We start from the raw sequence: 26,878 nt of genomic DNA on the forward strand, positions 1-26,878 counted from the left end.
GGGGGTGAAATAAGATGTAAATCTCTTTGAAAGGAGACGAAGCCTTTCTTCAGATGTAGGGCATATAGTTCATGTAATGGATGGTAATTTTACAGTTGCATTAAGCCCAGAAACCTAACAAAGTTTCACTCAATCGGATTATATACTATATGAACGCATATGGAACATACAATGGAATATATTATTTATATATATGTAATTGTCGGCGTCATATTATTCATACATTATAAAGCTGAAGCGTGTGATACAAAATGGAAATATTTTTGATTTCAATAGACTCATTTAGGACTTCGAAAAGTATACAGAATAACCGGCAAGAAACTAGTAGTTACTGTTTTCTTTTACATAGGTCGGTAATTGAGAAAGGTTGACTACATAACATCACGCACGGGAAAGAGGGGGGCGGAACAGAAACGTTTAATGCGGATGAAACCGACGGAGCAGCTTATATAAGTATATAGGTCATAATTTATCATCAATCTCTGCCCACTGAACAACACTATACTTTCAAATTGCCCCCTTATTAGTACATCTTCTTTTTTCAAATTATTATCTGTAGAGGTATTCTGGAGGACGAAACTCGAAAGTCACTTGAAACGTGTGAGATACGAAGTGATTTTTACACAATGGCATTGAACATTCCTATTTAAAATGAAAACAATGACAAGTTGACAATTTAAAAAATAATAAGTCACGCTATTATGAATACAGAAGTAACAATTATTATCCAGCGCCGCGATTTAACATAGAAACGTAAAATGTTCTACAATTCAAATGGTATTTAAGGCAAGTATAATATAATCTTCGTTCTTGCCTTACAAGTCCATTGTTCAACTGAGCGCTGTTTTAATAGCGAAGTATGATCACAATCGACTCGAAAGAACAAAGCTCATTATGTCAGTAATTAATATCGTACGGCGATACGGACACGAACAAATCAACACACAGACGGACAAGTCGATAACACGATTTGTAATGAAGAAAAAAAGTTATGCTCATTCGTCCCTGTCACGCGATACGAGTTGGAAGGAGACGGAGATGTTTAATTTCAGCGCGACGTCCATATTTTATGATAAATAGCAAAACGAAAACGCCTGAGTGTGTTCCCGTGTCCGATTGATATTGTTTGAATTTAATTTATTTTATGCATCGCGGGAATTTCGCGCCAAATGAATACCCCGTTTCCGAACTGACAAAATTTCAAAATTGAAACGGATTCGAACGTTGATTTTTGAAATTGGAATGAATACGTCATTCTGACAGCGTGTATGAATATGAATATGAAACCGTCCTTTTTTATTTATATCGGGATCGTATACCGAAATACTTAATATTTAATTTGCATGCAACGAGTTCGAATTTCGAATTAATATCGCGCTGCGAGGGTTGCGGTTTTCGGACGACTTTTTAATCGTCGAACTGAAGTTCTATTTTTGAAGTTTAAAAATGCGATTTTCAAATGTCCTCCAAATCGGCTTCACCGTCGACAATGGACCGTGCAGTTAATCACCACAGAGGTGATTTTCGATCTTACACACGTGAGAACGTTTTAAAAGGTCGTAAAAGCCGGCGAGCGCCTCGCCGCATAAAGTACGGTAACGTAAAACTTTTATGGGTGATTTTTGTGTGTTTATTACAAATGAAAGTTGTTCGAACGCTAATAAATTAACATGCTTTAATGACCTAATCAAAGTTTATGACGCGAGGCGAATCCCCGGCCGACTCCTAGTGTTGCCCGATTAACTTATTTCGCGTTGAAAAAACCGCCGCTGCGACCGTAATTATTTTTCGAATTTTATGAAGATTGGAAATTTTTGTTAACATTATCTTTTTACAGCCTCACCATGATTTATGGGGCTTCCTGTTGTCTCGCTCAACTTACCCATAGCATCTGGAACAAAGCAGAAAATTCTTATTAATAATCGCCATTTTTAATTGACACGACCATGCAGTACTGATAAAGTAGGTCATTTGTCATTAAGCCGTTTCATTACAATTCCCCATACCTCTTAGACGAGATTAAAATTAATTTATTGTATATTATTTCGTCATTTTATTACATCTCATTTAGTTTTATATTCCTAAACAGCCATTAAATTAAAAAAAAAGTATCGCGGAACCTGTTCAGAACAACTGTTAATTTTAAGTTTTTTTTTTTTTAATAGTCGAGGCAATGATGTTAGAATATTAAGCCACTGTAATAAGTATGTTTTGAATTAATTTAATTAATTTACGAGTTTCATAATCTTTGAAGTATTCAATACATTTGTATGTTTCCTGATACGTACATAGTTTCAAAGTTGAAAGCGTCACTGTCGGTATCTTGGAACTGTATGAGTTTGTTATCAGTTCTTATCAGTTTCAAGAACAGCTATCATATCGACTTGACAGAAATGACATCTTGACAGTTTGACAGGTGATCAGAGGCATATCAATAGCATACTATTCTAAATGTTTAAGAAGTTTTCTAACATAGAGTTGTGAGTTTTACCCAGAGGGGTCTGGGTACATATATGTATATTATTATACATTTTAACTTTGTATTGTTATGTTGAATTAGTTTATAAGGCTGCAAATATCGATGTCTAGGGTTCATATCCCGAGTCAGGGTAAAAAATATTGGATTGAGAAATTTTCTAAGACTGAATTGGGATGTGAAATCCATTGTTGGAACTTTTAGCGGTCGAGTCAAATCAGCAATCCTATTGGGTTGTCATTAAATATGGAATATTTCTGTATTAATACAAGTTAACATAAATGTATATTAATAATAATATGCATGATTCACAATATCTTTATTAAAACTAGGTTTTGCAGGCTTCGTTATTAAATAAAAAATACTATGAATCATATAATATACTTTATGACAACACACAACTGGCTTTTCCTTGTTGTTCAAGCCCCAGTCAAAACAAAGCAATTATAAAAAAAAAGCGTTCGTCTGTGTATGTATATTTTTTGTAAATAAATTAATATTTATAACGATTAATAAAGTCGCATTCATTATAAACGTCTGGTCTTATTTAATTTACTTAAAGCTTAAAAAAAATTGTAAAACAATGAAATAGCTCATATAATCTGTTTATGCAATTAAAGTAAGGCGAATCTAAAGAGTGAGTCGGCAAGGCGTTTCCGAATACGATTTCACGGGCCTTCGATTTCGATCCCAACATTGTTGTTTTAGCACACCATTAATGTAACTTTATAGCTCCGAACGAGCGGAGCGAATCCGCGGCTAGCGACCAGTGCTAAATAAATAATTAAAAGAAGTTTTTCCTGCGTCCGAGCGGTTGTTGCCCGCTTTGATTCTATTTACATTCCAATTGCGCGACCGCTCAGTGCCCACGACGCTCTTACTGACCTTTGATCACTGCGTCACTCATCCACCGACTAACCTAACAAACCTCCCCTAACTAACTAACGAACTAACCGTTAGATTTGTGCTTAATCATACTGAACGAACATACCTAATTTGAAAAACATACCCTTAGATATATCAAGATCAAATCAAATCAAAATAAACTTTATTCGAGTAGACTTTTACAAGCACTTTTGAATCGTCATTTAACAATTAAGTGAAACTACCACCGGTTCGGAAAGTAGATTCTACCGGCATGAAACTCAGTAGTTACTCTTTTTCAACATTTACAAAATACTGTCATCTTAGTCTGTTGCTTAAGAATTGTTCGTTCTGTATCCGCTTTACCGGTGATTCGATTGAAAGCAGTACCGTTGTTAAACTGTTCGCCGTACTCAATAATACACTCACAATATGAAAGCGCGTATCGTGTAATTGTTTTCAAATAAAATTAAAGGTGCAACGAATACTTGGAGCCAGTAATGTTAAACGTGTTTCATGCACATATACACAGTATTTAATAAAGATTGCTTACATGAAAAAATATTGTTTATAGTACAAAACTTAAGGCTTGTATGTCTTATGTATCAGGCTATCAGCAACAAAAGTAACAATGGATGAATCTACGCATCACAATCATGAATCACTTTTGACATTTGTTTAATAGACTCGTTCGAAAAGTGGAAACACAATTACGGACCGTTATCTAAAATAGCCGGGAAACTTTCTTTTACGAACGCATACTTCATCATGTATTGTTTTAAACTGGTTTAATTTAAGCGGAGATCGTCAGTAACGTGTACGGTGGCTCCGGGCCTCGTGTGACGCGGCCATACTTGGAAATGTACGTATGATTCCACTTACTTGTTACGAGACGGCTTACATGCCGGGAAATATTTAAAAAATACACTATTTTTATTCGATTCGATTTGTTTTTTATTTTTTCGTCGCGTATTATATTACGTCTTGTTTGGAAATGTCAAGCAGAGCGTCGCTTTAACGAAATATATGTTACAATGGAAATATATCAATGAATATTTCTTCTTTTATTCAGCAACTTATCTTCTCAGAAGTAAGAGTTTGCTTGAATAAGTCATATGAACAAATTAATGTCTACTAAAAATATGACCAAGTTTTTGGAGCTGCAGAGACCAGTAGTAGAGAAAAGAAGATCTCCATTAATGTTGTTCTAGAATCTTCTATCTCGAGCTATAGTTTTTGAATCCCTTTTAGTCAAAATGGTTTCAAGAAATAAAAAATTTACAAGTTTTTAAATGTGACGGTCCAGCTTTTTGTAATCTCTGCTGGCGCCATGTAAACTAAACATTAGTCGCTTGCGTGCCTCACTCACGAGTGGGAGTCGCTCTTAATAAGAGTCTTATATACAATAATAGCAATCCATAACTCTTGTTCGATTTTAAACTCTATTTCAATACTTATAAGGATTAATTTATGTAGTGAGGTTATCGAGTTATTTATACGGCGTGACCCGCGTCGCTGACTTTGACAATTTCAACGGTTCGGTTTTACGGTAAGTTCAGGTGTAATGGTAACGGGAATGGTGGATTGTTGGTGGTTGGTACCATCAAGAGAGTGACATCGTTTTTACAATCATTTGGGGTTTGAATAGCGACTTTATAATACATTGAATATTACAGCTATATGTGTTAATTATTCATAACATATGAGCAATATAATTTAAGTAGTTTTTATATCTATTTTTGATAGAACATCTTAATATAAGAAAAAACTCTCAAATGTGTTCATTTATTTTAGATGTTTAGATGAATTATTACAGATATAATTCGAAGTATTTTTTGTTGCTTATTATATAATTGTCTGTTTGTTTACTTAATTAATTTTATACATATGTAGGTATATATGAGATCCTAGTGCAGTATTCTGTTTTGGAAAACCGTAATTGCTTGAGATCTCTAGATCTATATTAATATTATAAATGTGATATTAACTATGTGTGTCTGTCTGTCTATCGGTCTTTCATTGTCAAACTGCTGAATCGAATTCGATGAAATTTTTTATAAAGCAAACTTTAACTCCAATAAAAGGCATCGGCTCCATTTTTGTCTAACATGACAACCAACACCTTATAATTCTGACATTATTGGGAATTTAGTTTCCAATAATGTCAGTACAAATACCGAGGCTAATGTCTGAACATCTTCAATAGTTTAAAGTGGGTGAGGGTGCTGTATGCGATTTCTCGTGAGACCGGTGTACCGGTATAATGTGCGCTACGACTGGCACACATTCGTGATACTTGAGAATAATCGTACAACTCGATTCCCGCAAATTATACGGAATTTATGATTATTTATATCTTCTGAAATTTCTATGACTTTCACAGAGATGGAAAAGGATAGAAGTAGCACACGCATTTAGCCGTCAAAACAATTAGTTGTAGTATAATGTCGTACAAGAAATTCGAAATGTTGTAAATGAGAAAACTAAGGAAACGTTCGATAACACAGCATCCAGGCAGGACCATTAAGTTATCACGGAGCGTTTTTAATCATCGCTATCACCGCAGTCACCGGCCCGCATAGCCGCGAGGAGGTGTCCAATAAATTATCGACCGGCGACATCGCTAATGCACGCGCGACGCTGAATGATAGCGCTGCAGCGACTGATACGTAAGTGACGGTTAAGTGCGATCGCTTGTACTGCTGATATCGGCCTACGCCTAGCTCATGCGAGCCTGGTACCCCCGCCCCGTGAACATGGCTTGTTCATTACTTTTTAGTCCTTTAGGGATTTGGCTGGCTGACGAACTTCCCCCCAGAGTCGGTTTTTCGAATATATTTTTTTAAATGACAGATGCATCTCCGAATGCCGACATGGAAATGTCTTCGTAAAAAATAACAGGGTTTGCGCAACACGGCGTCTCTAAATGACATTAGAAATGGTGACAAAAACTATTACAGTCAGACGTGTGACATGTCATATTTTATCGAAACTGAAACACGGTTTGCCCATCTGGTGATGAATGGTCACCTGCCAAAAGGTACAATAATCAGATACGTTACAAAAAATACTCTTTCATTGTTACTTGTCAGCTAAGACCATTACAAGTTTCCGTTCAGAAAGAAATAACACGCAAAAATTAAAAATCGTATTTATTTTTCAAATGGTTTCGCTGTCTAAACATTTTACTCCGATCTAAAATATTCGTACACCGAAATAGATAAGAAATAATTCTTACTACAAATCTTTTTCGCGGTATCAAGAGCTCACATTATCATTTACTCGTACGAGACCGTATCCAAGAGGCATATCTTTTATCATTTCCACTGGTCCCGATCCCGGAGCAAATCCCGGTATCCGGGGATTCGGGCGGGATCCGGTAATCCCGGTTAATAACGCTCAGCGCCCGGCGTTGCGCTTACATTTGATAATGGAGCATTAGAGTTATAATTGCATCTGTTATTAAACATTGATTGTGGATGGAGCTTGTTTAGTCTCCGTATCTGTCACCATCTCGGGCGACTGTTACCTCTATATAAACTGTAATTTATTTACATATATATACGTTTTATATATATTATGAAGTTGTTTTAGAAAATCTGTTTGTCTGTGAACTTATTGAAATTGAAAGTACTATATAAATAAGTTACCACCTACTTCTTTTCAACCGACATCATGTAGTTATAATTATTGTTATATTTGGAGTCGGTGTCAGCCAATAAAACCCTACAGTATATCTATCAAAAAACAATACGAGAATACTTTAACAAATATGTTTTTTACAAATTACCTTTTACACAATAATATACTAGATCAATCAAGGGGCTCGTATCGCTTCTTTCTTTCAGGCACCGTGGCTGACACCGGCTCCAAATATACCAATAACTATAACTACATGATATAATCGTTAATCGACTTTTAAGTAGTCTAATATTTTTCATTTCATTTAACTTAGGAAGACTCTAAAAAATATGTTGAATACGCAATTATTTTTATTACTTTTTTGTGCATATTCATTTGTTTTTTTTAAATAGTGTTTTGTTTGAAGTCGGTTTTTCTTTTTGTTAAAATTTTTATTTATAAAGTATTTATTTAATATATTATAACTGTAGATTCGTAGATTTTTTTCTAATAGATTAATATGGAAGCAAACTATTACAAATTATTTAAAAAATATATTTTGGGTATAGTTTGACGAAGAAAACTACTTAAAATTTTGTATAGTTAATATATTAAATAAATAAAAAAATGCTCATCGGTTTTTTCAAATGGGGTAAAGAACTAAAACCCTGCACAATTTTCCGATAGACAAGCCATCTGTACCAGGGCATCAGGGAGATGTAGAGGATTCCACGGCTAATGATTGCGCGCCGTCGCGGGCCCAACAAATCCTTCCAATATGGGGCATGGAAAATACCTGGAAAATGGGATTGTTATTTCCAACCCCTCACGCGTTGCGTTAAGAAGGAATATATGGCGTGTAACGAGAAAGAAAAATACAAAACGATCGTCGCTTCCGAACCGTCATTTTCTAGTACTGAGTTGTTACTTGTGATACGCATTAACTTTTTTTATCGTTCCAGACTCTTTTGATCTCGGCCCATCTGTTCGGATTTCGTCGTAAGGACTGACCACACACGACCGTTTACGATTCGTAACAGTTTTACAGCCCGACAAACAAACAAGCGGTTCCAGGCAACGCCGTTACTAAACGCTCTCGTATCAAAGGCGCCAAGCCGAATTCCACGTTTCCTAGGAACTGGCAAATAGGGATACGTGAAAGCGAATTTAAAAATGGAACAATAACTTTCTTTTACGCTACACATGTCATAACAAACTATTTTTCATTACGGAGTCGCTTCGCGTTCGAATTTCAAGTTTATAAATCTATTATTATCTGTTGAGTTTTATTGGCGGCAAAGAGAATGCACAGATAATTTCGAATTTGTTCTTCGAATAAATAATAAAATTTATAGAGATTTTAAATGAAATTCATTAGAAGCATCCGAGTGTACCTCCTGACAAAGCCGAGTGATTTACATTAAAACTGGCGCAATAAAATGAAACGCCACCATTTCGACTGGCGGCTGAACATGAAATTTTCTATTCGAGCGGACAAAGGGCTCAATTAACGACGCCATTGTTCGTAGGGTCGTAGTGGTTGCGATTAGTTCATTATATAATTTTATGTTTAACAGCTCTCGTACAATACTTGTCACTTTCCGAATGCAATTTTCATTCTACGGGTAATATATTTGATACTTTACGTTATGTTACCGCGAGGTCAATTTGTAAGTCGTCTTGAGACTCGTAAACTTTAAACAGTTTCTTTATTTTTGCGTAAAGGGTTTTCAAAGATTTTTTACATCATATTTTATTTTATTTTAAAACTGATAGTGAAATTGAATCTTCAGCTCGATAAGATAAGGCGCCGAATTGCCAGGAATTTGCTTATCCGTAAGTCGCACTCGAAATCGTATTAAAGAAATTAGGTTTCCAGTTATACGAGATATTTATCCGTGTTTAGGATATTGTGTGTAAATAAATATACATACATTATACAAATAGCAAATGTATCTGTTGAAGACAAAGGCGCGCGTTCGTGGAAGGGCCGCCTCGATCCTTTGATATTGCTCTAATAATAAATAGACAATGTTTCCGCTGCGCACGCGCATTGTTAGAAACGAATGCGTTTTTAGATAATGGCATCAATTTATTTTTGTACATCAATCTAATAAAACGGGACGTGTATTGGTTCGGAGAAATATTGTAACAGTTTATGGATTCGACGAATTTTTACTTGAAAGATTTCCTGATTGGGGGATTTTTTAATTTTTAAAGATACCACAGCATTTGATGTCTTCTGCTTTGATTATTTCTCTTTTAAAGCGTAAAATAATAAATTAATATTATTAGTCCGTTAACAATTAATGATCAGATTATAGTATGATTTACTTTGAATAAGGTTATGGAAATTTATGGGTCAAAATTCTAAGCATCAGACAAACCTTATCCTCTAAAAGTGGTCCAGTAGTGGAACAGTTCCATTCAGTTTCTTTGATTACAGTTTAATTAGTTTATCTCAAGGAATGACTTCACACCCAGGGAATAGTCAGATAACTCCATCAGCATATTCAGCGTCCACGGCGAGTTAACTGGAGGAACCTCGTGTAATAATATAACGTTATAACGGACGCCATGTCTCAAGCTCGCCCCGTGGGAGCAGTTGACACAGTTATCAGAGATTAGAGGACATGCTGTAAAGATAAAGGCGCAGTTTTAATTCCGTAACTGTTTGACGTTTAACACGGTGGCTGATAACGCGTGATAGGTTATGATATCATGTTATGACCCGACTTTACTTCAATTCCAAATGTTACAATAAGATAGGATAAGGCGGAAGGCAGGAGCTGAATGCGAGTAGCCGGAGAAATACCACAGTGGCGTGCACTTGGAGAGGCCTATGTCCAGCAGTGGACAAAAACGGGCTGATGATGTGATGTGATGTGTTTTATCACTTAGCAATTTAATGTGATTATTTACAATTTGTAGTTTAATTAAAAAAAAATAACTTTTCCAGACAAAGCGCATTATTCTACACAAGATTATAATTATAGATGATAAAGAAACGTGGAATTGTAGTTTTGATTACAATGTTAAATAATGAAGATGTCGTTGTTGTTGTTGATGTATTTAATTTGATAATTGAAAAAGACTTGATTGAAACAGTTGTAGATTTCTATTTAATTGATCTTTAATATAGTGGTATTCAAAAATACGAACTAAAATAAAATCTATTTTGATATATTGATAACAGAAAGACGCTTTTTAATTAATTTTCTAATTAATTATTGATTTCTTATAAACGTGCGAAGTTACAAACAATATGCCATTTGTGGATAAATCGTAATAACCAGACATTATGAGGTTGTTTTGTGAGAAACAAATTTGAAACTCGAAGTTGATTTCGATCGTGAAATGTCGAAAACGAAGTCAGCAGACAGGCGACATTAAACACAATAATTACGATAACGACAGGCTCGTTACATAAGTCATTTTTTAACATTTCACGATCGAATTCGACGTCGGTTATTTTTGTTTCAGGAAAACCTTGATCAATGCTATTGTCTTGAATAGTTGTAATAAGGATTATCTTAACGAAGCAGTGATTGGGATTCATCAATTTTTTCATCTAGAATATTTCTAGTTGTATGAATAGTATGAAAATCACAAATCCAAAATATATGTGTGTATTCAGTGCAGCAGAATTGTGGGATCTCTTAGACTTATTTTTAATGTTAATTAGAGTTGAGTTAAAAAGAGCAAAGAAAAATAATGTTAAAAGCAGACGTAACACATAATTAAAAAAATAGATAATTGTTTGTAACGGGGTTAGGCCAGTAGTCTTAGTGTTCAACATCCACGTGTCCGGACTTAACCGATAGTTGTAAATGTACCAGCCCTAAGCTATTCTTATTATACATCTAAGACACCGACCTTATCTCTATATCATTTAAACGATTTTATCAAAAGATAAACGGGTACACTAGTTTTGATCTCAAATCTCCTAGCAAACATATTATATAGAGATGTACCGAGATATACAAATAAAGAAATTGTTTCATAATGTGACAATATTAATATAGTAGCAGTCTCATCAAACGAGTATACCGATTTTGATAAAACCAATTCCAATAAGATACGCCGATCGAGCGTCAAGCAGTTGAAATATCTGTCCAATTACCAGGTCGACATAGCATCGAGGAGTTCATTTATCTAGCTCTTTGATCTACAATCTAATTATTACACCTCCACTGCACTAATACCCTGGTATTCCTGTATCGTGTATTGATATGTTCTGTCTGAACAAAAGAGACAATGTTGACCTAAACGGCAAAGAATGATGGTGCGTCAAAACGATTACGCTGTCACACACGTGTTTTATTTGGCCAGAATCTATCACACCGATAGACATGCCAACTGCATAATTTAAATTATGCTTTTAATAGGATCGTGCGACGGCTTTGTTTCATTGACAAATTGTATTGTTCGCCTGCCGTTGTTTCGTACGTTGATTTGATAAAAGCGAATTTTCTATTACATAAGTGCAATTCTTAGAGTCACATAAGAATGCATAATATTCTTCGGATATTTAATATACGTGCAAATAAATCAAGTGTTTTCATTTAACTGTAATAAATAAACATATCTTTAACTGAAAAGGATTTGAGATGTTTTCAGAAAAGTTCGAAAATTATTTGCCAAGGCAAACTCAAGCTTGACCATTATAAACACTGTCTAGTACATTATCAACATGAGTACCAGGGTGCCATAAGTCAGCAGCAGCTAATAAAGACGCTGCAGTGCATCGCATGTCCGCGCGCTAAAACGCTGGGCGGAGAGGCCCCGCCCCGGCGGCTTTTAGCGGCGCGAACTCGGACTTTACTGCTTTTTCGTTTTACGAGCCACGTCCTTTCGGTATATTGTTGCGTTCCAAATTAGTTTTGTAGACAATCGCGTGTTACTTACTGGGAAACGATTTCAGGATCGGGACATCCCGTATGGACTGCTGCTCCTTGACCCCACGAAGAGCTTTTTAAAGATTACGTTACCAAATTTCAACTGTCTAATTTTTATTTATTTTGATATTCATAGTCATAGCAGACTTATTTGCAGAGGGCACGTCATAATATTCCATTTCGCATGTGAAATGTTCAACGTGGGCCATATCTAAGGGTGGCTGGCGATCGTAAGACAGATCGCCAGGAGAGCGGAGTTAATAGAAGAATAATGAAACAATTACCCGTATTGACGCTCGCGTGTGGGTCCCGTTGGGGTGCATTGAAAAAACGACCCCAAACGTAAAATAATTTTGATAGACAGTTCGCGTGCTGCGACCAATTACGATGGTGTAATTGGTTTTGGCACATTATCGTTGCATAGAACAACAGTGGGAGGCACCGTTCGCACCTTACTAGTTATTTCGATCTCATTAAAACGTAGTTTCCGATATTCGAATGTAATTACGATTAGTGATGTGCGGATGTCGATAATGGGATCCCGTAATAAACAACACTCCAATAACAAATAGCGAATCCCGAATGTTTTATATACAGAATAACTTTCAAATTAAACAAAACCCGCTGTTTATAAAGAGTTACGGTATTTTTGCATCGTCGAATCGTTCTCTTCACGCATTGATTGTTAACTAACAAGCGTTATAGAGCGTAAGAAACTTTTACAGATGGAAAAAATGTAAATATCTTTTAATTTAGTGTACAGTTCAGTCTCAACATTTGTAATTTGTTTAAGCGTTTCCAATGGAGAGCCTCGGCTTTTATCAGGCCTGAGTAAATGTTATCTCTGCAGAGTCGTCTGATCTCAGAAGCAACATCCGGCCTTATCTAATCTACGGTCAGTGTTTGCGGAGACAGAGATGATATTCACCGAGATACGCGCGAGATCTACCAAAAAATGACGCTTGATCGAAAATAATGTCTAGTTACAATACAGAAAGAGCTATAATCGTGTGCATAATTTTGATACTAATTTCGAGGTACATCATACAGCCATCACGGATCACGTTTCACAATATTGGTAATAGATAATACGCTGACTGGCGCCATGTCTCGGATAAATTTCAGAAAGACAGGCACACAGTGCAATCTTTGCTTCGATTTTTTTTTTCATTGTAACGTTTAATGTGACATGGGTCTTATTATTATATAAATAACACTCGAAACGCATACTTTTTTTATTTATCCAAAGCAAGACAGTCGACGGTCGCTAAGTGACAGACTAGTGATGTGACACCTACGTTCCGATCGTTACTGGATCCCGGACGATTGTTTACGTTCTCGAGTATTGTCACTACAGATTACTGCCGTTACGTGTTTGTGGAGCCCATTGACTTTTTGAGTGGTTTTAAACAAACACCATTGAGTCGAGAACAGGAGATCTCTTGTGCACCCTCGTAGGCAAATAACACTCGCTTGTATTTATTTAGAAAAGACTAATCTCGACTTCGAGTGCTTTATCGTATCCGGCGAGAATTAAACATTAAAAAAAAAAGTATTTAAGTATTCATATAACAAATAAACATTGTTAGTTTTTCTCACGAACGCTTACATTTATTCCGGTAGCGAAAATGTACGAATGTTTCGGAAAAAAAAATAATAAATAAATAAATTAAATCCAACGAGGCGCTGACATGTCATTAATTACAGAAACAAACAACGTTAATACACTTCAGACGATTTTTTAAAAAGTGCCTCGGACAGATAATATTAACAATATTCATGTCTTACAGATATCGTCTGGGGGCTACGTGTGGAGGAACATTAATTAGAGGCACATGACGTTTTCACACGACGTTCATTAGCTGCATCGTATCATTAGTCACGAGTTTCTATTTCCAATACTTGAAAGTTTTTCTGAACGGAGACGATGCCAAAAATTGTGTCCCACGTTACGGCATGACCGTTAATTAATATTAACTGACGCGTTTAGTGAAACTTTCTATAGAATCCTATAAATGCTCCGTCAAAGTGACAGCGCGGAGGTAGTTTCTTAACGCGCTCCGGGATTGAGCCGTTTTGTTTTATATTCGAATCCCATTCAACAGACAAGCTGTAACTTCAAATAGTGTTGTTCTCCAGACCGATTACAGTCCGGACAGTCATTCTCACGAGAGACTGAATAACTGTGCAGGATTCTCAGCACACAAATATGCAAACACATTATCTCATTTTTATAACGGGACAGCCAATCCCACACGACTATGTTAAGAAAAATGTCTTACCAGAAAAATCCAATATCTTTATGTCCCGGGATTTGAACCCATGGCTTTCGCTGCGCCCTTATAAGTTCACCATTAGATCAATGAAGCAGTTAATAAACTATGTAGTTTCAATAAATATTTGAAATTTAATCATTAAAATGTTTTCATTTCTTCGAAACGTAAAGTATACATATGTATATATTAGTACATATATCATACGATAATCAGTATGACACGACCCTTACACGACATCTGAATGGGCTCATATGAACTTAAATGAGAATCTTAATGAGACGGAGTCATTTATCAAACGTTGTCTTTGTAACAAACAGTCCGCGTGTTCTCGATGAGAAGAAATCGGAAATCAACATGTGATAACGCGTTAACTTGCGTCTGCGTTTCTCGTTAAAACTTATATGTTAACGAATCGTCATTGTACGACAGTTTGAGATCGATTTTGATTTATATAACTGGTCGTTAGTATGTCGTACGAAAGCAAAACGAATCGTTTCTTAAATTTAGTAACCAAAAATTATGCTAATAAGAAGTCTCAATCTGTTTAAATTTAAAATAGGAAACAATTCCAAAAAAGCTATTAAAATTTAAATTTCGAATCAATTCAAATAACTTGTACCCAATAAACTAACAAATCGATTCTAATTCGAAACGTCACAAAGGGGAAGACCGTGGAATTTTTAAAGGAAAGTAACCAATTGGAACTGAAAGCGAGGTCGGCGAAGAGACATACAGTATCATTTACACGCTATAAACCGTAACAGCGCAACAGTGAGCGTCGATTACAGCTTGAAGCGCGTCGCGTCACCAGCGCCGAATAATTGCTTTCGGTATCGAATATTTCAGCACTTAAGCCGAAAATTTCGAGGCGAAATTTAACAAAAGTACTGCGAGTAATTGGCCCATTGCTGGGCAAAACACAGAAGGTATTTCGTCAGTTTGGAGATTCATTTATCCTAATTTTGGTGAATATGGCCAAATTGGACAAAAATACGGCTAAAATTTTGTATACTATCACCCTTAAAACTCAGTGTTGCTCCGGTTTGAATCTCAATCTTAGATGAGGATTTACGCTTTTTTACCATTGGGCCACCACGGCATTTCAAAATGTAACAAATTAAATTTACAGAAGCATGTTACATAAATAAAACATAAAAACCATACGCTAAGATACAATTTTGCTAAACTGTCGTCGACATTAGTATTCCCGGCTCACGTCAAAATATTCAAATAGAATTGTGTTCCGTCATCGGAATACGAATCGAATCGAATCAGAATTGATTTAACAAGGTGTTAGTTGTGTCTACGCCAGCCCGACTATAGTAGTTAAATTAACGCCCGTCTGCGCGTCACCTGGAACGACTTGTTATTTAATTATAATTGGCATTTTTGTATCAATACGTCCTAACCTATAAGGAAATATTTTTGTGCTAGAATTTCTGTGTAAATCATCTAGCTCTGTTCCATCTGAATTCAGTTTCTGGATATCATGGAAAGCACTAACGCCTTTTTTGTGGTTTTGGACGTAAGACAGTGAGAGAAAATGTTAAAACTGCCAATCCCAAAATTTCTTGATTTTCGATTAAAAAAACCATTAAATCAAAAGCTCGGATTCAGTACGATAAAGAAAAATATGATTACGTAATTCTATATCAACGACCAATTAAACCAGCGGAGCCGTACGACATCCCTATTTAAAAACATATGTCTCGTGACGCACAAACACATTGTGTGTTTTTTCGAGCTCGTATTGCGTCTTACAATGACATGAATATTAATGACAACTTTTTACGAAACGATGTTTTATCGTTTACAATCTTGATCTAAACTAATATGGCCGCATACAAATAGCATTAAAGTAATGTAATCGAAAGCATAAGGTCGCTGATCTCTGACTGATTTAGAACTAGCATGGTTGGAAGGATCACGGGTCCACTGCCGCTCTACTGCACTGCACTGGATCGCATTTATATGTCAAATGAAGATTGCGTTAATTCCCATCTGTCTGAATTATTCCTTATCTCATGTCCTGAGGTGGAAATCGTCGAGAGGAATAAATCTGTCTGTATCCAACAACGTCCGCTGAAGCAGCACTGTAGGATTCCAAACCTCGCCCAACAATGAAGAAGCAGATAAGGTCTTACCAGTGGTATATAAAGATGGTCATTTTATTTTTCTGGTATTTTATATAGAAAGTAATTTTTTTTATTTATGATCGCTGGATATCAAGATATTTGTTTTATTTTTTTCAAAGCCTTCTATTTTAACGACTAGAAACAACGGTAATATTTGATTACCCGAAAACAGTTTTAACTATTTTATTAAGATATATACTTACACAATTTTTACGTACCATATTCAAATCCTTTTTTCGAAAATCGAGTAAATGTTTATAAAATTGTCAGCGATATAAATTAAAAATCATAATAATATTCTGTTACCTAAGAACAATATTTGCATCAACTTTTGGTAGTAAGTACGTATAAAACATTGAATTAATTAAACCATGAAATAGACACTAATCTTACATAATATAGCACCCATAACGTGTGCCTTTTCAACATGGAGTTTCGTTTCTTTTTTTTTCGGCCGCGATTAACTTAAGATCGGAGTACATTATCAAATCTTCTCCGAGGGCCCTCGAAACGATTTAAAGCTGTCGAGATAGTATTTTTGCATAATCTAACATCACCGTGGCCCCTCGCTGAAATCGGCTAACAAAGTAACACTTCGGTCGAGTGCAGCCAAGTGGCGGTCTCAAATTCGATTACCGGGTAGTGCCGGGGGCCTCTAAATAACTTAACTCGCTTTTCTCGAGTGACGCTTTATTCGATTTGGCGCCGATTACAATGCGTAAGTGTTGTTCAGTCCGGGAATGCGGTTTGAGGCACTTTTTGTGGATACTTTTCAATTTTACGATACGTCATAAATGTTATTTTATTGTTGCTTACGTGATATATTTTTTAAAACGATCTCTCTTTTGTATATGTGATATAAACTCGGTATACGATTATAAACTATAATGTATGATAATAAAGTTTTGAGTGTATGAGTGTCAGTTAATATTGTTGTTTAATTTAGGACTGTTTGGGTCGCGATGGTATGCCGTTTACGATTCTCTGGGATGCCACGTGATACTTCAAATTAGTTTTTTAATTTATTAAGATTGAAATTTGTTATTCTTTTCGGTTTATGTTATTAATATAGTAGTAGCAACACTTATTTTTAATAATTACTACATCTATATTGTAAACCACATGTTTCAATATTATGCCGAAATGTTTTTTTTTTTTATAATTGAAGATGGACAGTGACTCTTGCACAAGTCCTAAATATGTATAAGTGTGAAATGTTACCGTTAAACCTAACATGTGTACTGATGGATTTACATTATAACTACATGCAACAATCTTTAGCAAATAAAATAAATTAGGAATAAACGTTCATTAAATTATTTTAAAATTTCTATACAAATCTATATTAATATTATAAATGTGAAAGCAACTGTGTCTGACCTTCCCTTTTTTCTCATTTCTCTTACTGTCACTGTCACTCTTACTCTGTACTGTGAACACTGAACTGGATTTAATGAAATTTGTTATAAAAACAGCTTCGATAAAAAAGGAAAACTAGGCTTTTGTATGGTTTAAACTTGACGAACAGTCCGTAAAACACAAGAGAACACAGGGACAACGACTAGTGCTGTATAAATATTATGACACAACAAGAAGATAATACTCATCCTTGTTAAATTTCGGCTCGCGATACTTCAGATGCTTCGACTTTATCGTGTCATGCAAATTTACCCAACCCCCATAAACATAACGTGTCATAGGCCGTCAAACACGGAGAACACATGCAATCTCGAGGAAATAACCCTGCGCGCCCTTTCCCATCTGATACCCGCTACACGGTCTTAAGGGCCCATGAAGGCAGCCCGTCAGACGTCGAGACGCCGATGTATAAAATCACTATGAGAGAGCGTTAAATAAAGCTCGAACGAGCCATAAAACACTCACGTTTCCTTTACGGCATCTCTTTGTTTGGGGCCAAACGGCGAGCTATCGCGATTGGGGCCTCGCGGTTTACTGTCTATTTGCGAAGTACTAAGTGCGGGTTAAGTGTGTTCCACCTTGTTACGTTCTTTTTTGTTTACTCAATGAAACCAACATTAACACGAGCTTATTAATTGTCAATGTGAAGTTGAAATGAGGAAAACATATTATTTTTTAAAAATCGAATTTCGAAATGTTAAACGATTTTGAAAATAGAACACAAGTGACAAAATGTAATTAGACGGAATGATTTCAATCAAGGAACATGTCACAAAATCGTAGACGCTAATAAACGAGTCACTCAAATACCGAGACAGAAAATACATGCCAAACATCATCCGTTACAAATCGCTGAACAAAGCGAGAGAAAACGGACATTTCCCAAACAAAGAGCTCTCGTCTTTATTTAATCATCGAGCAATTGAACGGCCACAGTACCGTTTGACAAATTCGCACGCCCTCTACATCTCCTAAACGCGCACTTAAGACGTACCCTTCCTTCACCCTTGGACGCCTCCATTCTTTTTATATCGCAACTTTATTAACGCATAAAGGTCTGGTGATGGCCCTTTAAGAATTAGGATGCGTCCCGTGGCCGGGCGTCGCTCAGCCGAGCTGAACAAATGGAGTGTCGGGACTTAGCTCCGGGATAGCGAAACGCGGTACATCCCTACGCGCAATTAATGGAACCGTTATCGTCGCCTTCCAAATTTGAATTGCGAAACAAGTCCATTTAGTTAGACGATCCTTAACGGCATATTTGTATCGATTTTGAAATTGCCTCCAACGGTTTTCTTTCGGTATTCTCTCGTGATTTATATTGTGTATCGGAACACAATGATATGGCATCGAATAAGGAAAATGGAATGACTTGTTTAAAGGCAAATAAAAGTGAGAGTAGAATAATTCTATTACGAATGTAATACATCGAATAATGGGAAGAAAACGTTCGGATACGAGTATCGACGCCGTGAAAGCAATCGGATTTACATGTATACTGGCGCTGTACTAAAACGAAATCATGAATGAAGCGCAGTATAGGAAACCCAGAACATTATCCTTATGCTGCCATTTTACGACCTTTACCCCATCCAGTCGAAAGGGTCACAGCGCTACGACATGCTGTAAAACATCCCCGTCCCGTTCTTCCTCGGCGCGACCTCGTAAAACCGAGCGAGATAATCACGAAGATGAGTCGAAAATTATTTTTTTTATTATCACCATCGGCGGTGCTCTTTTATTTCCTTTTTACGGTCCGAGTACCTCATAAAAAGACAATAAACTTACTATTTACAGACCATCAGGAAATTGTTAGCCGAAGAGGTCTCTTTACGACACATGTTCGCCTGGTGGCGGAGAGGCCAAGTGATGCGCTCTTTACGATTGACGCGCGCGTTAAATGTACGGGAATTTTATTTATTTTGCTACTATTTACTAGCACTGAGTACTTTATACGTACTGAAAATGTAGGTCGCTTGTTCCGAAGAGAGAGAGCCTTCCTGATTGATGTAGCGAGACTTTTCTTGTCCCATAAGAACATTTTTATTTATTTTGTGTAAATAAACAAAATTAATTGGATGAATAAAAAAAGTAAATTTGGAAAACTATAAAAATGAACCCTATTTGTTTTTTTCTTTAGGAAAGATTATAAAATGATCCTATTAAAACAACCAGGATATCATAAACAATTAGGTAGTTGTTTTGAGAGCTCCACTTGTTTTTATCGAGGAATTTGGTGAGGAGTTTTAATAATAGTTATTAAACGGTTGCCGGCCAGCTAAAACACGCGTTAACCGCTTTTTATGATTTAACGCCGATTCCACCGATATAACTGGCAGTAATTTGTTCCCGGATTACCCGGCAAATTGTTTTACGATATGTTTTTATTATTAATGAATATAAATTTACTCTGACCAAAGATTATTTTGAAGGATCCACGAGAGATAATCACATTATTTGTGATGTTTTTGATTATGATAAACAAATTGATGCAAGTAGAGCTATGAGTATACTATAACATTAGTTTTAATTAAAATAAACATATTACTTTAAACGCAAATGAATTCCAAAAGTCAGGTCATTTTAGCATAAATAAAACACTTTTATTTAAAACAACGTCTACAAAGTATTTGCTATGAAGATATAAAATATATTGCGTTCGGTAAGTTTATGTTGATTCCAGCAGATTCCAAATTCTCGAAAGAGTTCGTTACGGGCGCACAATTTATACGGGGCGTAAGTTTGCTCTAGCATAAGGTTGTACAATATCTTGGAGCGAGCAGCGGGTTTCGCAGCGTGCAAAGGATTTCAATATTGTGAATTCCAAGGATGTTTTCGCATAATGAATTTAGGGATAGTATTGCGGTTTTTCGGTTCCGACCCCTGCTACCCCTGAGGGGGCGCTTATTTTCCGTTTATCAGTAGATACGAAACCGCCTATGTAAAGATAATTTCCGAAGAGAATGCGTATCAGAGAATTCTTTGTCGTGTTTTCCGTGAGCGGAACACATAGGCCGGGAGGTACGCATCGCGGCGTGGCACCGCTGCCCCGGCTCCGACGAAATGTATGATAATAAGGGGCGGTATTATTTAGGTCCGGCAATTCGTATGATAAAATTGAGGCAGTGATATTTGCTTGGGACGATTTCTATGGAGATTCCGGTCTTGTTTCGATGTTAAATCTGAACGGAAATGATATATAAGGGCCGGCGGAATTTTCCTTATGCGAAAATATCGGACCGAGAAATATGGATTTTGTGTGCCAGCGATATTGGAGCGGGTGGGATTCCTTGGGACCCGAACTGATTCTGCGACTGCGGTCGATAGCTCTAATAATAATACGAATTACTGGCAGGAACTCAAGATTCTCCCCATGTCATCAAAACAAAAATGCGTGTAACTTATAGAATGGGAGGTAGCGCTGTGTATTTGGCGGTGATTTGATGTCACTTCATATTTATTGTAATTGATAGCTCAGTAATTCCACTCGGGTAATAAATTAAAGACACTGATTGTAGTTAGACATCCATCGTATGAATGTTTGAGGCGAATTACTAGTAGGATATCGTTTTACATGTTATAGGTACATTTGCTGACTATCTGACCCCCACTACAAGAGCACTAAGTAGATAGCATATTTAATTAATACCATGTAATTAGTAGAATTTGCTTGGAATTTATTATTCTGCACTACAATTTGTGATATGGGTATAATGACACTTTTAATGTTTTCTGAGAGTATTCTTGTTAATTTTTAAATTATAACTATATTATGCCGCCTAGAAAAATAAGTTTTATTAAATAAGAAGTAATAAATAAATTTTAAGTAAGTCAATTTTGTACACGGAGCACAGGCTGGCTCGCCCAATGCGTTATAAATAAGAATCGTCGGTCTTAATTACTAAGACTTCATAGGCGGGGAAGATGTTAGAGATCGGAGTTAGAATATTCTAAACAGCACCGGTTAATTTTTTAACGCTCCCCAGGTTCTGTTCGCCTGGTACCAAGTTACGGCCGCTGCGGTCGCCCGAGGCAGACCGTTCTAATTAAAATCGCCCGTTCCTCTCTGGTATTCATTTTCATCCTTTAAAAAGGCGTTTTGTTGCGTTCCTGGTTAGGTTATGTTATTGTTGTGGCCAACTAATTTACATGTTAATGAGGTGGTTATAGTATAATTCAAAGTAATCGATCCGTGTAAAGCGTACGTTGATTTGTTTCGTTGGAGGAACGTAGATAGATATGTTAAATACTATAATTATTGTAACTTCCTTAGCATGCATTAATTACGTTTACTAATAATAATATATAAACGATAAAATTATAAAGGAAATTACTAAATTAATTTTGAATTCAATTAGAAACGACTGAAACTTCTAGTCAAAATGTTGCAAGTTTGTTGCCAATAATGACTTCTATTTTCATGTAAAATAAAAGATAAACACACACCTAGGTATTTTTTAAAATAATTTACTATTTTTCTAAATTGCTGGATTTGGCTAAAAAACGAAATGTCGGTTCGGTTGTTTGTATTTATTTTTTAAGCATTCGAATGCATTAACATTTATCACAATGGCTACTAGGGATGCATGAACGGTGAGTGGTAGGCCTAGCGTCTTTGTCTCCGCGATTATGTATGCAAATGACTCTGAGTACACCTGTGCTTTTATGTACGCCTGGTAAACAATTGCTAGATGGAAATGGGAAACAGTCGTTTTTTCTTTTGAATCCTTTCTCGGGACTTACCTTACCCCATTTTGCTTTTATTATTTTATAACAAATCTAAGACGTTCGGAAACTCCAGAAATAAACAAAACATACAAACTTACTTAAGAATAATTTAAAAATGTATAAAATCCAAACTAGATACATAAATTACATTAAAACCTCATTGCAAATAAACAATAAAAATTAAAAAAGCCATAAACCATATCGTGCCTATCACATCACACATGTATCACATCCGCGCGTCGTAAATCGCCACCGCGTACGAAACCACGTATTAACGCGTGAAAAAACTACCGCAGTCAACTGCGCGGAATGATCGCACGCCACTTTCGCCAGAAAAAAACTATACACAGATACACAAAACCACATTTAAAAAATAACCTCCTGCGATATTTTTAAATCTTTAATCGCAATATAAATCACCACAAGTCTTATCGAAATAGATTTATCATGCATAAATTTTCCTTCGTTAAAATGTTTCAGTATTTTAGTTAGCAGTCATCTCTTTAATACAATTATTTTTAATAGCTATGAAAATATGTTTTCATCAGATATCATTAATGCTAGGTGATAGCGTTTTGTTTATAAGAAATTACTTTTAGCAAATCAACTACATAATAATTTACTGATATATACATTATCAATCGATTTAATTCGCAATAAATTCGCATAGTTTTAGTCTGTTAGGATTTTTAAATTAAGAAAAAAATATGGCAAACGTCATTGAACTGTACGAAGGCTGATTCAATTCTTATAAAAAAAGACCAAACATATACAGAGGATTTTAAAGCTTATTGTTTAGATATTAATTGCTGTTTTCGTATATTAAATTAGTTTTAGAGGATACAGTGACACGAGATACAATCAACATACAATCGTCACTGCATCTCTGTTTGCAAATCAAGGCGGGAAGCCGCCATTGCTGATTAGCATGTTTTTAATCGCGTTCTAAATTCAAAACATTGGAACGTTGGTGGTCCATGCTAATGTAGAAATAGTGATTTTATTTAATTTAAATATTTAATTATATTCTAAAATAATAAGTGACTCAAAATCCTTTCGCATAAGTGTTAAATTAGTTTTTTGTATATTTTAAAGAATGTTTTCAGTACCTATATTATTGAAAAATATTTTTCAAAACAAATTGAAGTAGTAAATAAAAAATATTGTACTCAAAGGTAGTAAGCCATAATAAAAGTGTACGTTAAAAATAATGTTTTTCACGCGTCACCGCTAAAATACACAGACATTGCTAAGTCTAAAGAAGCAAAGTGAAGCAAGGCGAAGTATAGCGGAGTTTAAGCCGATTACTTTAAAAGCGCACCGGTTGTTATCGTAAACTTCGTTGTAACGCTATCTAGCTTTATGGGCCAAATTATTTTGTTTGCGAGAACGGCTTATTAGCTTGCGATTTCATTCTAAGACAATGACGTCTTATTTTATTGTATAAATTAAATTTTAAATCAAATAGACAAACAATACTGTTAAAATGTGTGCAGCCATTTTGATTCTAAGATATTCCAAATTCAAAATAATCACGTGAACGTCACCCGCAAAGGCATTCCGAAATATTGTTCCACGCGTTCTAAATTCAAATCATCGCGGGGGACGCGCTCCCCTCGCGGCGCGTACGAAAAAATATTTATATCGATTGTAACATATTCACACGAAAGAACTCGGTAATAAATCAACTACGGGAAATTAAAAATGTCTTTAAAACAATACTTTTCCTTGCATCCGAGTGCGCCCCTTTGTATTTCCCGTCTCGTTCTGTTACATTTCGCGATCGTATTTCTGTTTCGCTTGACGGTAGGGAGATTGCTTTAGAGATGTTTCAATTTTTATTTTTTATTTTTTCTTTGAAAATGTAACAGCAATATTATGATAAAAACCTTTTTATTGGATGGTTTGAAACTTGTTACTTTTGTTATTTAGTCTAAAATGAATTAAATAAGTTTTAGAATTAGAATCACAACGATTAAAATCTAAATAATTATAAGATTAACTTTCATGAGCGTCAATAATGTATGTATGTCTTCGAAGTTAAAATTCTTAACATTTCATACATAAATTAGGGTTTTATAATTCCGTGGTTTAAATCAAGAAAAACCAATTAAAGACAAGGGAATGCACAGATCAGATAATTAAAAAGAATCACAAACACATTAACGGACCGACCAAATCTAATTTCTTTTTTCGAAACAAAAAAAACTTAATTACTTTTTCTGTCTATCACAGCGGCAGATAAGAGGCCCTCTTTCAGTCCTCGTTATCAGCGACCCCCACTTGCACCCCTATTTTTTTTTCTTTTGAACCCCTAGAATACCTATCAGGCGTAATTTTAAGATAACTAATGCCTACAGTCATTAAGGGAGCGTTCGGAGACCAAGAAACGAAAATAAAAAAAAAACAAATCTCAAACAAATGCATTTTTAATAGATGATACTCGTTTGTTTATGGATTCCATTCATAGATATCGAATCATAGACTTTGTATGTTGTTGCCTATTCCTTATTTGAAAATTTAAAAAAGTAACATGGAATGTTAACGATACGATAAGTTGATGTTTGAATTTAGAACTCCTATATTAAACCAATGATTAGAATGCTTTTGGATTGGCAGGGTCTAATTTGAAAATGGAGTCAAGGAGTGGTAATCCAGTAGCGTGTATATACTAGGTATAAATAATAAATTGAATAAGTAATTATTATTGTCAATTGTAAAACTTTTTATGACAATTGTTTATTATTTTTACGTAATTTGTAATGATTTTAAGTAACGTTTCTTTTAGCACCGAATAACACTTATAAGGCATATAATTTTATTGTTTTTACGATAGTTTTTTACGAGTTTTTTTTTATTAAATAAATAAAATACGACTCGTTATTTTGTATTTTATAAACAGAACAAATATAACCCGAGAGAAGAGAGACCAAAGAGACCCAATCGGCGTCTCGTCACCGCTTAAGACATAAACATATTCAGAAATAATATTTATTACAATTAAATTTTTTACAGCCCAATAAAACTTATAAATGAAAAATACTCGTGCCTTTGTTAAAAGTGTTTTAATTGACCCGCCGACCTGACCCGCGCGTTTAACGATTCGAAAAAGTTGTAAAAAATCAAATTAAAAACGCCCTCCCCGGGAGAGGTGTTTATCTTAAGCCAGAAAAAAAAATTATATCACAATAATCTTACGGCTGTAAAGTCGTATCGACGTTAACGACAAATTCACAAGGTTTTACCGAAGATATCTGACAGTTTCGGTATTTATGCGCGGACGCTGCACAGTGGGTAGGAAAAAATCTTTAACGACGCACTAAAGTCCGGGAATGTTGCTCGGGTTTTGTTAATTCGGTGAAATTCATCAAAACCGTAATTAAACTACGGTTTTCAAAGATTATTACGCTTGTAACGAAAGTTTAAATCGGTCTGACGATTTGTCTAGTGTCAAATTAAAACGGGACGGCTTGAGCTTTTTTGCATGATTTTACAAAATATATCATTTCAATCATTTATTTGAGTTTATGTACAAAATAATGATCACTTGTATAATCTGTGTGATTTTCAATTTCATCTTAAACTCAGCAGTGAAAATCATATCTTGGATGAAATTGTGTTTCCTTCAGATCAAAACATAGGGGAAGCATTACATAGTGGAACAGCTGTCACTTTATATAGTATGAATATATTATGAACAAAGCAGAAAAAAATAGTTAGTATAGGACAATATATCATCGGTGGAAATAATATCACGACTGAGCGCATACACCCCCATTTATATTCGAGTGGCAAAACAAAGAAAACAGGAAGTGTTGCCAGTAGCTTTCATTATTTTTCTACGTTTTAGAAATATTATGGACATTGCCTTGAGAATGTTAAAAAGTGGTCTTGATTAAATAAAATGTCGCGAGGGGAGGGGGTTGTACGTGATAGGAATTAGGCATTAAGGGTCCATAAACTGGTGAACGGTGAGTAATGGGTCACTAAACTTTGGGGATTTAATGTTGCTAGAAAATTGAGTTCTAAATAAAGATTCGTTTTATTTTTTCAAATTCGTTTTCAACGCAAAAGCATCATATATAGTATTTATTTCTGTGTAATATAACCTGTCTACGACGTGTTCTGACTAAAACATAATGTTATAATAGTGCATAATATATTCAAAACATAGGATACATTGAACTAGAGAATCCTGGTACGTTTCTTATTATTTTTAAGCTTACCTTGTGAATTGATTTTAAACAGATTATCTCTTACCTGTAACAAAAAAATTCGAATTAACAAAATTGTAAACAAAACTTCATTGAAATATAAATACAATCATACAATGTTAGAAAAAACACTTTTCATAAGAGCCAATACTATCAATTTCAACTCAAATTTTACCAATGATTGGAGAGAATTCATCTTCGTGATTTTATTAATAGCCAATCACATAACATTTATTTTTTTAATTTC

At 35.3% G+C, this 26,878-nt stretch overlaps 1 protein-coding gene across 6 annotated transcripts in view; it reads right to left on the reverse strand.

Moving 5' to 3' along the window:
• Window positions 1-26,878, reverse strand: part of LOC124538672 (homeobox protein homothorax) — a 243,659-nt gene that overhangs the window by 122,141 nt on the left and 94,640 nt on the right. For 4 of the 6 annotated variants that reach the window (XM_047115812.1, XM_047115814.1, XM_047115813.1 and 1 more), the window contains exon 8: window positions 1,883-1,891. The exons of the other annotated variants lie outside the window; for them this stretch is intronic. In XM_047115812.1, coding sequence (XP_046971768.1) covers window positions 1,883-1,891 — 9 coding nt within the window. The remainder of the gene's footprint in view (window positions 1-1,882; window positions 1,892-26,878) is intronic. 6 annotated transcript variants of the gene reach the window in all.

This window comes from Vanessa cardui, chromosome 20, assembly GCF_905220365.1.
Source record: "Vanessa cardui chromosome 20, ilVanCard2.1, whole genome shotgun sequence".
Classification (NCBI taxonomy): domain Eukaryota; kingdom Metazoa; phylum Arthropoda; class Insecta; order Lepidoptera; family Nymphalidae; genus Vanessa; species Vanessa cardui.